Genomic DNA, 15,419 nt, shown 5'->3' on the forward strand with positions numbered 1-15,419 from the left:
ATTTAAGGAAGATGAGATCAAGTTTTTCTATTAATAGTCTCCATGTTGAAATAGGAGAAAGTGAGGCCTGTAGATTTTGGAGATCAGAGTTGAAAAGTGTGGTGCTGGAAAAGTAAAGGAGGTCAGGCAGCATCCAAGGAGCAGGATAATCAATGTTTCAGGCATAAACCCTTCATCTGATGAAGGAATTATGTCCGAAAAGTTGATTCTACTGTTCCTCGGAACAAATTAGTCAGAACTCCAACTTATTATAGAGTGACTCCTGGCTGAAGACATGTGTAGATGGATTAAAACAGCCTATAATTGTCATTTATTCACTGTTGGAGGCACACAATCTGGGAAATCCTCTCTGAACAAATCTGAGGGTATATCTATACCACATTGACTGTAGTGATTCAAGTGCTTCACTACCACTTTTTTCCAGTAGAAGAGATGGGCAAAGCTGGGCTTGCCCATGATGTTCACATCTCATGAATTAATAAAAAAGATAAAACATACAACACTGAACAAATGTGCTGGGAAGTCAGCATAGCACTGGAGATAGTCATACAAAGCCAGTTCAACCTTTATAGAAATCATTGATGTCAACCAAGCTACTTTGAGGACAAGGAATTTATATTTATGAAAAAGACAAAGTAGAAATTAGTCCATCTTCACAACAAGCAGCAAATAATCATTTCTTGTTTGATTGGGAAATGTGCATGTCAGGGAGAGGCAGGTGGTTAAGAACTATGGTGGTGGCAAAGAATTAAACAGAGATGGAAAAATTGTTAGAACTCTCAAGGCAATATATATCAATGAAAACATCAGATTTATTTCAAAAAAGCACAAGTACAACACTGAGTAAGACCTTCCACTACATTTATTATTCACCACAGGAACATTTCAGTTTACAGCAGATGGTACATTTCACAATTTTCACAAATATATTACAATGCTGACACTGAATGAGGCACAGATATAGATTTTTTTCTCTTCACTTATTCCAGAATGAGTCTGTTTTATTAAGAATAAGTAAAAGGTAATTCGAGGTGTCAATTCAAGCTTTTCATTTGACAAATGGCTTTCATCTTCCTGATGCACTCTATCATAAGCCAGTGTTCCTTCAATTAATTATTTCTAAGTACTGTAGATAGAAAAAGAGTTTACAAATTATTTTTTTTAAATTGAAGACTTGTCCCATGAACCTACTAGGAAAGTGACCATGTGGTCCAGTACTATTCTATAACAGCTGACAACATTTTCCTGTTCTATTACAGATTCTCAGTGAAATTGCCTCAACTTTGTTTCTCATTGTATGACAGCCAGGGGCATTACACATCTACAATACAAACTAAAACAATGAAGGGCAACAAAGAATTAGAATTAGAATCCCTACAGTGTGGAAACAGGCCCTTTGGCCCAACAAGTCCACACCAAGCATTAAAAGAGCAACCCACCCAGTTCCCCACCATCCCACATTTACCCCTGATTAATGCAGCTAACCTACACACCCCTGAAAGCTATGTACAATTTAGCATGGCCAATTCACCTAACCTGCACATCTGCACATCTTTGGACTGGGGGAGGAAACCCATGTAGACAATGCGCAAACTCTACACAGACAGTCACCCGAGGTTGGAATCGAACCTAGGTCCCGAGCGCTGTGAGGTAGCAGTACTAACCACTGAGCTATGATGCCGGCCCTAAAGTTAGAAATCTTGATTGCACTTATTAGACTTATTAGAGATAGAGTTAACTTGCCCCATGGTCCAACAGCCCATGAATATTAATTATCCACACAAATCATGATATCTTAGCCAGGTTACCCAGAGATGTTTGAGACTCAGCCATATATCCAACATAAGTCACACTCTTCAGGATAAAAAAGGGGTAAAAGGTGTAAATCAGGTAAGGAAGAAAAGGAGGCCAACAGGGAAGAGAAAGAGGGCTAGGATATGCATAAATTTGCTCTCTTAATTCTGGGAGCTGGTGGTTTAGTGGCAATATTACTGGACTAGTAATCCAAACTAATGCCCTGTTGACAGGTACTAATCCTGTCAGAGCAGGTGATGGCACTTAAGGTCAATTATTAAATCTGTAAGTGAAAGCTTGTTTCAGTGACCATGACCATGCTAATTACCATTGACTTGCCAAAATCTGTCTACAGATCATCTGCAATCTAATTTGGTGGCAGTTTTTGTGGAGTTGAATGGCCTACTCTTGTACATATGTAATATGAAGATGGGAATGTTAAAATCGATGGAAGAGTAGACAGCAGCCAAAGTAGATCAACGAGCATATGGGGTAATAGTGAACAGGACATAGCATAGGTTTAAGATACAGGTAGCCAAAGTTTGGATGATGTCAAGTTTGAGGATGAAGATGGAAGGATGATTAGGGAACATTGTAACAGTGGAGTTTGAAATCAACAAAAACTTGGTTTACTGTTTCAAAGATGATGGAATAATGCAGGCATTATAGAACACAGAACCATACAGTGCAGAACAGGCCCTTTAGCCCTCGATGTTGCGCCGATCTGTGAACTATTCTCAGCTCGTTCCCCCTACACTATCCCATCATCATCCATGTGCTTATCCAAGGATTGGTTTAAATCTCCCTAATTGGAGGTGGGGGCATGTAATCCTCATGATGGGACATGTAGCTTCAGCTGTCCAGCTCAAGGCCAAAAATGATACCTAAAACAAAAACAATTGCTGGATAAACTCAGCCAGTCTGGCAGCATCTGTGGAGAGAAAGCACAGCCAACCTTTTGGGCTCAGTGACTAATCATCAGAACAAACAAGATACCTATTTGATGCTTACAAGCCAGTGGAGGCTGAGACAACAGTCTGAGAAAGAGGTGGAATCACTGTGGAAGTACACTGTTCATGCTGAGGACTTCCTGAGATGAGTCTAAAATTTATGTTTTGCTTGCTTGAAAATGTGTCACCTTTTTCTAACCCTCAACTCAACTCAGAGCAGTATTTCAGGTTCATGTTTTTCTTCCCCTTCAATGCCTTAAACTCTATTAAATGATCTCTTAGGTACCCGCTATTCTCATTATTCAGATCCGTGATAATCAGAACAGCCTTGTGTATAGTCTCCTACAAGCAAACCTTTCCTAGTTAGTCAGCAAAGTGGACATAGCATTCAAATGGATGCAACATTAAAGGCACAATCTGTCCAGTATATTATACAGTTTGATCATGACTATCTTAGATGAAAGGTAGCTTTGAACAACCTCCTAAACAATGGCAATGTGACAAATTCCTTGCTGAATTTGTCTCATTCTAAACATACGGCTAATAATATATTGAATTTTTGTACTTACTGTGCATAGAATGGCAGTTGGACAGTTACTTGATTCCATGATGTGCTTTGTATTCTTGGACATCATGTTCATGTTGGTTGAAGAGCTGAACATTTAACAGAATGGTGCACAATAAACTCGACTTGTAGAGAATACCTTCATAAAGTTATTTCATACAATTGAACTTAATCAACTGAATGAACTTAATCAAATGAATGAATAAACTGTCAGTTTCATAAACGAGCTTTATGTTTTGCAAATCTCTAACTTGTAGTGTTAGTCTTTAATGGGTGGGGCAGCAGCAGAGTACTGTTATATGCTTCAATGCATCCTTATTGCTGACCACAGGATCATACCACGCCAGTTTTTAAATAGGAAAAAAACAGAGAGACAGAAGTACCCCTAAAAAGGGGAAAAGGAAACAAAAGCATTCCAATTCATTTCTTGAAAATGCTATCTTAGCGTGAGTTTTTAAATCTGTAAGGAACAGATACATTGGGTATGTTTCCTACATATTGTCCAGTAACTCTCCGTATTGTGAGATTAACATGAGGTTTTATATTGTTAACTCCTTTCTACCTCTGGTATTTACCCATGAATGATGGCCACCAAGGTCTGAATGAACACACAAGATTGTGGGGGCAAGGCACAAGGTATAGACCACGGTCTTTGGTAGTGATTGCTCAAAACAAATTTGTTTTCTTATGCATGGCATGCATTGAAGGAGGTGAGAAAGAAAGATGAGAGACTTTACACAAATGCAGGACAATTCAAACTAACAACGGTCAGAAAATGGACTCTGCTATAGAGTGGTGCATCCATTCGGAATGACATTTCTATAAATTTGTCCTAACAACAGAAATGTTAATTTTTTAAAAGATCCTTTATAGAACAACTGAGCAGCAATCAATTGTTACTAATGACCACTCATGACAGGACTAATCTGAACAAACACCACATAATAATTGGAAGTACATATGAATGGCTCTTTCCTCCATCTGTCACTGGGTAATGCATGTCACTGGTGATATGCATCTACCTAACAGTGTGGAAAATTGCCTAATTATAATTATTTTAATCAACCTATTCAGACATGTTGTGACACAGTTGATGCAGGTGGTACTTTAATCGGCACAATGCAACAAAAATCCTCAATTGCCCAATTATATCTTGCCCATAAAATTTCGGTCAAATCCAACACAGCCAGTTACCACCTTTCAGTCTACTCTTGAACAGCAAAGTGCGAGAGTTTGAGCTATAGGGACAGGTTGAATAGATTAGGGCTTTTTTCCCTGGAGCATTGGAGGCCGAGAGTGATCTTATAGAGGTTTATAAAATCATGAGGGGCATGGGTAGGGTGAGTGGCCAAGGACTTTTCCCAGGGTAGGAGAGTCTAAATTTAGAGGGCATAGGTATAAGGTAAGAAGGGAGGGTTGAAAAAGGATCTGAGGAACAACTTTTTCCACGCGGAGAGTGTTGTGTGTATGGAATGAGCTGCCAGTGGAGGCAGGTATAATTACAATATTTAAAAGGCATCTGGATGGGCACATAAATAGGAAGGGTTTAGAGGAATGTATGCCAAATACTGGTAAATGGGACTAATCAGTTTAGGATATCTGTTTGGCATGGACAAGTTGGACCGAAGGGTCTTTTTCAGTGCTGTATAACTCTATGACAGAGGGATTATTGACAGTGCTGCCAAATGGCAATTTCATAGCAATAACTTGCTCAGTCATGCTCAATTTAGGTTCTACCAGGGTAACTCAGCTCCTGACCTTAACTGGACCAAGGTTAAGTTGCACAAAAGAGCTGAACTCGAGATGAAAGTGACTGCCTTTGACATCAAGGCAGCATTTATCTCCAACACATCAAGAGTCAATGGGAGGTCGGGGACTGCAGGTTGGAGTCATATCTAGAAGAAAGGAAGATGGTGACGGTCACTGAAAGTCACACCTCAGGATAGTGTCCTAGGCCCAACCGTCTTTTGCTGCTTCATCTTCCCTCCATAAGGTCTGAAGTGAAGATATTTGCTGATGAACACACTATGTTCAAAATCATTCATGACTCCTCAGGTATTATAGCAGTCCAGGTAAACATACATCAAGACATGGTCAACATCCAGATTTAGGCTGATTTCTGGCAGGTAACATTCATGTGACAAGTGCAAAGCAATGACCATCTCCAACAAAATAGAATCTAACCACCCACCCATTGAAATTCAACAGCATTATTATTGCTAAATCCCCAAAAACAATGACTATCTGTTATCAGTGGTCAGAAACTGAAATGGACAGGCAATATAAATACTGTGATTACAAGAGATAGTCAAATGCTAAGATCTCTGTAGCAAATAATTCAACTATCACGTTAATGCCTACCCACTGTCCACAAGGTTATGCTACAGCTACCTAGATGCGTGCAGCTACAACAAGAAGCTTGAAACCATACAGTACAGAGCAATCTACTTGACTAGCAATGCATCCACCTTCACACACTTGACTAGCGACTCATCCACCTTCAACGTTCATTCCTTTCACCACCGATGCACAGTGGCAGCAGTGTGTACTGGAACTTCCTTCGTAACAGCACTTTGGGTGCCCCTACAACCCAAGGACTGCAGTGATTCAAGAAGGCAGTTTACCACCACCATCAGTTCCAAAGTAATTTAGGGAAGATAAATAACTTTTTAGAATTCAATTTTATTGCCACATGTACTCAAACATAGGAATACAAGAGTACAGTGAAAGGTGTATTGCTGACCTAGTCAGTGGTGCCCACATTCCATGAATGAAAAATAAATGCTACCAACCATCTAAATTTATTCAATGCAACAGCCTTCCCCAAGTAAATTGCAGCAGTTGGTTCACGTATGATTTTCTACCCAAAGTGCAGCCCACTGTTTATAGGGGATCTGCCACAAGCATTGCTTTTGCAAATTCAATTGAAACATTGCCATCTAAAAACAGTACTTTCCTCAGTTATTAGAGAATGCAAACTATCCTCGCCTGGATGGAGGAACTGACGAAGAGCACACAGGGATTTTCAAGCATTAACTTACTACAGTATCCACATGATGCAAACCTACTTGAAGTCAACCTTAAAAGGGGGAAATGATGACTCTGGATAAAGAAAGTCATTCTATTATGAAAAAATTAGAAATACGTTTTGACAGATGTTAAGTAGGATTCTCTATTGTAGACACTCAGAGGGAAGCCATTTGGCCCATTGTGTCTGAACCAGTCAACAAGTCTTCAGTACACAAATCACATTTTCCAGTTCTTGGCCCAATTCTCTGAATGCTATGGCAACACAACTGAAAATAAGTATTGCTTAAATGTTAGAGTTTGATTCAACAACCTTTTCAGAAAGCAAGTTCCAGACTCCCACCACTCTGCAAAAAACTGTCTCAATACTCCCTTTAAATCTCATTGAGCCCTGTACTCATGGGAAAACTGCCCCCCTATCCACTCTCTGTCCCTAATAATTTTATACACCTTTTTATCAGCTTCCCACCATCTCAACCTTTGCTACTCCAAGGAAAACAGTCCCAGTTTATCTCATCTTTTCTCAGCTCAGACCCTAAAGCACAGGCTGCATCACACTAAATTTCCTCTGACCTCTCTACGTGCAATCACATTCTTCCTAAAATGAGAAGACTAGAATGGCATGCAGTAGTACAGTTACGGCTTAACTAGCACTTTATACAGTTCCAGCACAACCTTTTTGCATTTATATTCTATGCCTCAACTAATATTAAATGCAAGTATCCTATACATTTCTTAACCATTCTTATCTATCCACCCTGTTATCTTCAGGGATCTGTGGATATGAACACCATATGTGGATATGAACCATCTGATCTTCTGGACTTTCCAAGTGCTTCCATTGATAGCATAATATCTTGATTCATTAAATGTATTCCCTCTCAATTTTCCATGTAAAATTCCATTTGCCATTGTCTGGCCACTTGACCAGTCCATTAATATCCTCCTCCAGTTTATGGCTAAACTCAATGTTTACCATGCTATCAATTTTCCTGTCATTTGCAAACTTCATGATCATACCCAATATTTAAAACCCATTCTTAATACGGACCACAACTAGCAAGGGCCCTGCACTGACCCCTGTGGTATCCCACAGAAATCAGACTTCCAGTTACAAAATCATCTCTCCCCTTCCTGTCTTTTAGCAAACTTTGGATCTAATATGCAAATCTACCTTGGAGTGCACAGGGTCTTTTTTTTGACTTGTCTGCATAATCAAAAGTCTTGTTAAAGGCCCTGTAGATCAGATCAAATATATCATTCTCAGAAACATTTCTGGTTACCTCTTCTGAAAGTTGGATCAAATTTGTCAAACACAAACTTCCTTTAACAAATCCATGCTGACTATTCCTGATTGGTCCGTGTCTCTTTAAGTGATGATATATGTTGTTCCTCACATTTTTCCAATAACTTTCCCACCACTGAGGTTAGACTAGTATTGGTAGCAGGGGAATCACAATGTGATTTTCAAAACAATGCTCCAAGGCTTTCAAGATTTAGCTAAACTAAACTACTACAATTTAACGGACAGTGCAAAATTTTCTAAGTTCCAGTCAAATGCATGATTTTGAGTGCTGGCAAGTCAAATATGCATGAGCTTACAGGCAAGATGTAGATTCACATAAAATACAGGCATTATCACTCAGAATTTTATTGATTGATAACTTGCTATTCAAAGTTCAGGGGAACATGAAAAATGTACTTCAGAATATTTCTAAAGAGTCGAAAGTCACACCTGCACTGTGCAAAACATCATTTGAACTATTTAGGAACATCACATTGAGAAGTCTATTAAAGACTGCTTTACTCCAATTTACAGATTATCATACTGTGTAAGTTTCTTAAAGGACATTTTTAAAAGTAACATTTGCAGACAAATCAGTATTTAGTAAGTATTAATGTGATCGCGAACTTGTTCTACTTCTGTGCAATTATTTTGTTTGCAAATAAACGTAGTACATATTCCAAATGCAGGAGATAGGTGTACTGTGATCCATCTGCATATGTGCGGTTGCCCCATGTACTCACACTACTACTCGATAGTAATTGAAACCATACAAAGTTTCATCAAGCAAAATATTTATGATATAAAGTAACCATTGTAGTAATTGTAGACACATTCAAATCAAACATTCAATGACATTCGCCTGTACATTGTGATTAAACTAAAATGTATTGCAACTTCCAAATAGGTTTAAACAGTTCCTTATTTTAAAAAAGTTTTGTACAATCAGCTTGTAAGTATCTGGAGGAAGAATTTCTTTTGGTAGAAAAATCAGTCAAAAGTCTTTTAGCTTTATATTTGGACCTAGTGCCAGTCCACAAAATGTACTTACAATTCTTTGGCTAGGGTGACTTTATTTACACTGATTTATTACTGGACACAAGTTTAAAAGAGCACATGATGTTTCACCTGATGGTAACATCGGCCAAAAATGCATTTATAGATAAGCTTTTTAAAAATGTAAGAGTCTGATATTAAGCAACTTTGGCAATTCCTAGGTCAGTGCATTGGGAATTGTGTGGCTTCTGGTTGATCACTTCAGAATAAAAGTATAATTGACAGGTTACCTCATTTATGGCATGCATAATGTGCAAATTTCAGAGCCAGAGTCAGCATAATGTGCAAATTTACCACCAAGAAGCATTGAGTCAGCTTATGGAAACATTGCTTTTTGTCATGATTATATATTGAGAAAGTCTGAACCAGAATCCTTGTTTCACATCATCGGTTTACCATTGCCTGCATTAAATCAAGTATTTGAAGCCTAATATCTCATTTAAAGTCATAAATTTTGTTTTAACATTGTTTTTGTAGCTTCAACCAATTGGGTGCATTCCGAGAACTCCTCCCCGCCTCACCCCAACCATGTCCAGCCTTCTGACTTGCAGCCTCTCCTTATGCCACACCAATTTTCCAAAACTATTATTAATAACAGCAGAACTCAAAGTGTTTTTTTACTTATTGCATAAACTGGATAATGTTCATTTTCACATTTACCATATAATTGTAATGTCATACATTTGCTTTCTAGTTTAACAATTAAGTAAGGTGCTGACTATTGGAACAGTTGCCCCTGTCTTTTTCCTTCAGATATTTCTACAGAATTACTTACCATCACCCACAGTGCTATTGTGCTTCCAAATGCTAGACCAACACGCAACCAGTTGGGATTTGTGTAGTCAGGTTTTCTTGCAGTGAAAGCAGAACGAGTCAAAACTGAAAACAGAAAATATGCTTATTTACTAAACTGTTCAAACATTGCCTGCAGCAGTGCTCCATCCATTTTGCTATTAAAAAAGTTCTTTATATTATATTATATATGCAAAATTGCAAAAGACACACAACAGACATCTAAAAACCCAAAGTAGCTGGGTTGTAAGTAATGCAAATAGAAGTTTGAACGAGTAACCTCTCCAACACCATTAGTTTTGGTGATTAGGTTGGAATTATTCCTGGTACCAAAAAAAGGCTGTGGTTGCTGGAGGTCAGTCGTCTCAGCTTCAGCACATCACAACAGGGATTGTTCAGGGTAATGACAGAGTAAGAGAGTGGTATTGTATCTAAACAGATTCTTTGGTCCGACTTGTCTCTGCCAATTAGATATCCTAAATTAATGCAGTTCCTTTTATTTATTCATGGGGTGAGGGCATTTATTGCCAATCCCTAATTGCCTAGAGAGCAGATCAGAGTCAGCCACATGGTCTGGATCGAGAGTTGTATTTAGGGCAGACCAGGTAAGGATGGCATTTTCCTTCCCGAAAAGACATTAGTGAACCAGATGGATTTTTCTGACAATCGACAATGGATTCATGGTTAACATTAGACTCTTAATTCCAGATTTTTATTGAATTCAAATTCCACAACGTGCCATGGTGAGATTTGAATCTGGGTGCCCAAAACATTAGTTGGATCTCTGGATTAACAGTCCTGTGTTTGTTCCACAAGGCCATCACCTCCCCTTATTTACCAGCATTGGGCCCATATATCTCTAAACCATTCCTATTCATGTACCCACCCAGATTTTTTTTTTTACAGGGAGAAAGTGAGGACTGCAGATGCTGGAGATCAGAGCTGAAAATGTGTTGCTGGAAAAGCGCAGCAGGTCAGGCAGCATCAAAGGAACAGGAGAATCGACGTTTCAGGCATCTGCCCTTCTTCAGGAATGAGGAAAGTGTGCCCAGCAGGCTAAGATAAAAGGTAGGGAGGAGGGACTTGGGGGAGGGGCGTTGGGAATGTGATAGGTGGAGGGAGGTCAAGATGAGGGCGATAGGCTGGAGTGGGGTGGGGGCGGAGAGGTCAGGAAGAAGATTGCACGTTCGGAAGGCGGTGCGGAGTTCGAGAGATTTGACTGAGACAAGGTGGGGGGAGGGGGAAAATGAGGAAACTGGAGAAATCTGAGTTCATTCCTTGTGGTTGGAGGGTTCCCAGGCAGCAGATGAGGCGCTCTTCCTCCAACCGTCGTGTTGCCATGGTCTGGCGATGGAGGAGTCCAAGGACCTGCATGTCCTTGGTGGAGTGGGAGGGGGAGTTGAAGTGTTGGGCTACGGGGTGGTTGGGTTGGTTGGTCCGGGTGTCCCAGAGGTGTTCTCTGAAACATTCCGCAAGTAGGCGGCCTGTCTCCCCAATATAGAGGAGGCCACATCGGGTACAACGGATGCAATAGATGATGTGTGTGGAGGTGCAGTTGAATTTGTGGCAGATATGGAAGTGTCCCTTGGGGCGTTGGAGGGAGGTAAGGGGGGGGGTGGGGGAAGAGGTGTGGGCACAAGTTTTGCATTTCTTGCAGTTGCAGGAGTAGGTGCCGGGAGTGGAGGTTGGGTTGGTGGGGGGTGTGGACCTGACGAGGAAGTCACGGAGGGAGTGGTCTTTTTGGAACGCTGATAGGGGTGGGGAGGGAAATATGTCCCAGGTGGTGGGGTCCATTTGGAGGTGACGGAAATGACGGCGGATGATACGTTGGACATGGAGGTTGGTGGGGTGGTAGGTGAGGACCAGTGGGGTTCTGTCCTGGTGGCGGTTGGAGGGGCGGGGCTCAAGGGCAGAGGAGCGGGAAGTGGAAGAGATGCGGTGGAGGGCATCATCGACTACGTCTGGGGGGAAATTACGGTCCTTGAAGAAGGAGGCCATCTGGGTGGTACGGTTTTGGAATTAGTCCTCCTGGGAGCAGATGGGGTGGTGACGAAGGAATTGGGAATATGGGATGGTGTTTTTACAGGGGGCAGGGTGGGAGGAGGTGTAGTCTAGGTAGCTGTGGGAGTCGGTTGGTTTATAATAAATGTCCGTGTCAATTCGGTCACCCGAGATGGAAATGGAAAGGATGAGGAAGGGGAGGGAGGAGTCTGAGATGGTCCAGGTGAATTTGAGGTCGGGGTGGAAACTGTGGTAAAGTGGCTGAACTGTTCAACCTCCTCGTGGGAGCATGAGGCAGCACCGATACAGTCATCGATGGCTTTGAAACAAGTGGCATGCTAAATACTGTAAATGTTTGTGAAGACAATCTTGCTTTCACCAGCCAAGCTAAAATTGTGGACCTAACTTTATCATTTCAGTACTCTACTCTGCCTACATATATCACGTCATACACACTTTTGAGGGCTGGATCAAGTGTTCCTTTTTGAAAACCTCTTGTATTTATATCTCAGCTGTAAAACATAAATCTATTGCCCAGAACAAATTTGGTTCTTGTAGCTCTCAGCAATGCTCTGAAATTGGAAATAATGAATTTTGAACACTGCAGTAACCTGACATTGCAAACTGCTTGGTGCAAACAAAGTCATGACCACAAAGGAGGAAGCATGTCTGCAATTTAATGTAACATTATAGTATCGGAACAAAAATATTACACATTCATATATACATTAATCAATGCATTAAACCTCTGCAATTCGTTTAAATATGGCAGAGGAGCACATAGCAGATCTTAAATGGAATGGAGTTTTGAGAGAATGGAGTGGAGGTTCAGTTTTTAAAGGCAGATCTTAGGCATTACTTTAGAAACTAATCCAGGGTCTAAATGTTTCAAAAAATTCCAAACAATGAATTGTAACACTTGTTATGTAAACAAAGACAGGCACAAATAGCTGAAGAAACATAAAATATTGGTTCATGATGGGTAGCCAGAAGACTCCTCTGGTGTTCCAGAGGATCTTTTACATCTAAATGAACTAGCAGATAGACTTCAATAGGTGAAGGATTAAGAAGAATGACCTTGACAAAATATGAATAGAACAATAGTAGATTAAATGTGACAGGTAAATATTGAGTATTACTTGCAGGAAGGATCAAGTGGGCAACATATGTATTTCATAAATGTTGTGAAAATGATTAAGTATGGAATCAAGATAGATCAGGGAGCCTCTGCAGGTTCAACACGTCTTAAGTCCAACCAATGGGTGGTATGGTGGCACAGTGGTTAGCATTGCTGCCTCACAGTGACAGAGACCCGGGTTCATTTCCCACCTCAGGTGACTGTGTGGAGTTTGCACATTCTCCCCGTGTCTGCGTGGATTTCCTCCGGGTGCTCCGGTTTTCTCCCACAATCCAAAAATGTGCAGGTTAGGTGAATTGGCTGTAGCGTTAGGTGAAGGGGTAAATGTAGGGGAATGGATCTGGGTGGGTTACGCTTCAGCAGGTTGGTGTGGACTTGTTGGGCTGAAGGGCCTGTTTCCACATTGTAAGTAATCTAATCTAATGCAGTGCAATAAAAGAAACCGAAAGATACTAGGGAAACGTGCAATGAAATTGTAGTTTTCTGCTCACAAAAATTCCAGGGAAGCAGCACAAAAAAACAATTTTAATCATTAACAAAAACAGAAATTGCTGCAAAGGCTTAGCAGGTCTCGCAGCATCTGTGGAAAGAAATCAGAGTTAACATTTCAGGTCAAGTAATCCTTCCGCAGAATTGGATCATTTTAATCATTAGGTAAAAACAATAACTGCAGATGCTGGAAACCAGAGTTTAGATTAGAGTGGTGCTGGAAAAGTACAGTTCAGGCAGCATCCGAGCAGTAGTAAAATCGACGTTTCAGGAAAAAGCCCTTCATCAGGAATATACATCACCTGATGAAGGAGTGACACTCCAAAAACTAGTGTGCTTCCAATTAAACCTGTTGGACTATAACCTGGTGTTGTGCCATTTTAATCATTACATGCTTTAGAAGCCAGAGTATGTGGAACTGAAGAATCCTTGGCTTTTCAGATTTGGAAGAAGAATTGCAGAATATATTACAGGGAGGTAGTAGACTCATCAAACCTTAAAGCGTGAGGTAAAAACAATGACTGCAGATGCTGGAAAGCAAATACTGGATTAGTGGTGCTGGAAGAGCACAGCAGTTCAGGCAGCATCCAACGAGCAGCGAAATCAACATTTCGGGCAAAAGCCCTTCATCAGGAATAAAAACCTTAAAGCGTTATCAAATTTTACCTTTACAAGCAGAAATCCAATGACCTGTTAAAGTTTTTAAACAGAACCACTTGAACCACCTACTTGGCTACAGCACTCCAGACTAAAACATCCTATTTAAAAACAAAGCTTATCACCTTCTCTGGCAGTTAGAAAGGTGATCTTATCGAGGCAATAAGAAAAAGACAAGCCTTAAAATGAATTCAAACTAAGAATGGAGGACAAGCAGACACAGGTTGACTCCAACAAAAGGATACACATTCAGGATTAATATTCAGGAAGCTGTGCATACTTTAAACTAAACATCCAGTTGGTGCAGTGGAGAAATAAAAACTCAGTATTATTCGAGGACCAACTTTTTTTCGCAACGGATGTGTGGGAAGGTAAACAGAAAACCGTCAGGTCTTTGCAGACAAATGAACGACTTTTGAGTCGAATATGACCAAAACTTCAGACATTTCAGACTGTCATTCTTATTCCACCAAGAGATGGGACCTTGGTTTAACGTCTCAGCGAAAACCCGGGCCTGCAGCGCGGAGGGGATGGAGACAGAGAGGGGGGGGGGAGGCTCCACACATTCAACACCGAAACCCTGATAGAGGCTGAGGAGAGGACCCCGGGCTGACAGGCCCCGGTGACAATGTCAGCCCGGCCTCTCCTGCCTGACCTTGAGCCCGTCCTCATGCACCCACCTCGAGTGATCTGGGCCGACCTCAGGAGAACGCGGGAAGCCGGCATTTTAGACGGCCCTCTCTGCCTGCGCCGCCGACCGTGATGCAGATGGCGGCTGGTGTCGTCGCTCTCCGTCCGCCCACTCTCCCCCCGCCCCAACGGCTCCGGCGCGAGCACTCCCGCGAATCTGCGGCTGCGCGAGCGGCCACCCAATCGTCGCACAGAACGGGCCGTGTGCCAACTGTCAATCAAGAGGGCCACGCTGATGGAGCCACTTGTCTGAGGGGCGTGGCTGTCGCTTGGGCAGGCGACGGGGTGGGAATTATTTTGGAACAATATATGAAGAATTATTTAGAATTCCAACAGTGTGGAATTCGGCCCAACAAGTCCACACCGACCCTCCGAAGAGTAACCCATCCAGACCCATACCCTACTGTTCTACATTTAACCCTTACTAATGCACCTAACCTACACATCCCTGAACACTATGGGCAAAAATTTAGCATGACCAATTCACCAAACCTGCACATCTTTGGATTGTCGGAGGAAACCCATACAGACACCAGGGGAATGTGCAAACTCCACACAGATAGTTGCCCAAGGCAGGAATCGAACCAGGGTCACTGGTGCTGTGAGACAGCAGTGCTAACCACTGAGCCACCGTGCCATCCTGAAAAATCAAATCCCAACCTTGAAATCTTCTCCAACTGCGAGTTCCAGATTTTCTCTTTGTTGGAAGGAGTTAGAATTAGAATTCCAACAGCGTGGGAACAGGCCCTTCAGCCCAACAAGTCCACACCGAACCATGACCCATCCGCTTACTACCCCGACTAATGCACCTAACCTACACCGAACCTATCCCTGAATTCACCGAGTCTGCACATCTTTGAATTGTGGGAGGAAACCCCCGCAGACATGGGGAAAATGGACAAATTTCACACAGACAGTTATCTTCTGAGACAGGAATCAAACCCGGGTCCCTAGCACTGTGAGGTAGCAGTACTA

At 41.5% G+C, this 15,419-nt stretch overlaps 1 protein-coding gene across 1 annotated transcript; it reads right to left on the minus strand.

Annotated features, from left to right (window-relative positions):
* Window positions 1–844: 844 nt before the first annotated feature.
* Window positions 845–14,611, minus strand: ndufc1 (NADH:ubiquinone oxidoreductase subunit C1). Its single transcript, XM_072584090.1, has 4 exons — window positions 14,435–14,611; window positions 9,453–9,556; window positions 3,314–3,398; window positions 845–1,126 (listed from the first exon to the last, which is right to left on the minus strand). The coding sequence occupies exons 1-3, from the start codon at window positions 14,478–14,480 to the stop codon at window positions 3,339–3,341; spliced, it is 210 nt and encodes a 69-aa protein (XP_072440191.1). The 5' UTR covers window positions 14,481–14,611; the 3' UTR covers window positions 845–1,126; window positions 3,314–3,338.
* Between the last annotated feature and the right edge of the window lie 808 nt (window positions 14,612–15,419).

Source organism: Chiloscyllium punctatum, chromosome 14 (genome assembly GCF_047496795.1).
Source record: "Chiloscyllium punctatum isolate Juve2018m chromosome 14, sChiPun1.3, whole genome shotgun sequence".
Classification (NCBI taxonomy): Eukaryota; Metazoa; Chordata; class Chondrichthyes; order Orectolobiformes; family Hemiscylliidae; genus Chiloscyllium; species Chiloscyllium punctatum.

What these genes read in the sequence shown, in the direction of transcription:
- ndufc1 (XM_072584090.1), bottom strand. Translation starts at nt 14,480, where the DNA reads ATGCCGGCTTCCCGCGTTCTCCTGAGGTCGGCCCAGATCACTCGAG. An exon ending in GTCGGCCCAGATCACTCGAG is followed by an intron (nt 9,557 to 14,434) that starts GTGGGTGCATGA and finishes TTCTGTTTTCAG; the next exon opens with TTTTGACTCGTTCTGCTTTC. An exon ending in CAATAGCACTGTGGGTGATG is followed by an intron (nt 3,399 to 9,452) that starts GTAAGTAATTCT and finishes TTAAATGTTCAG; the next exon opens with CTCTTCAACCAACATGAACA.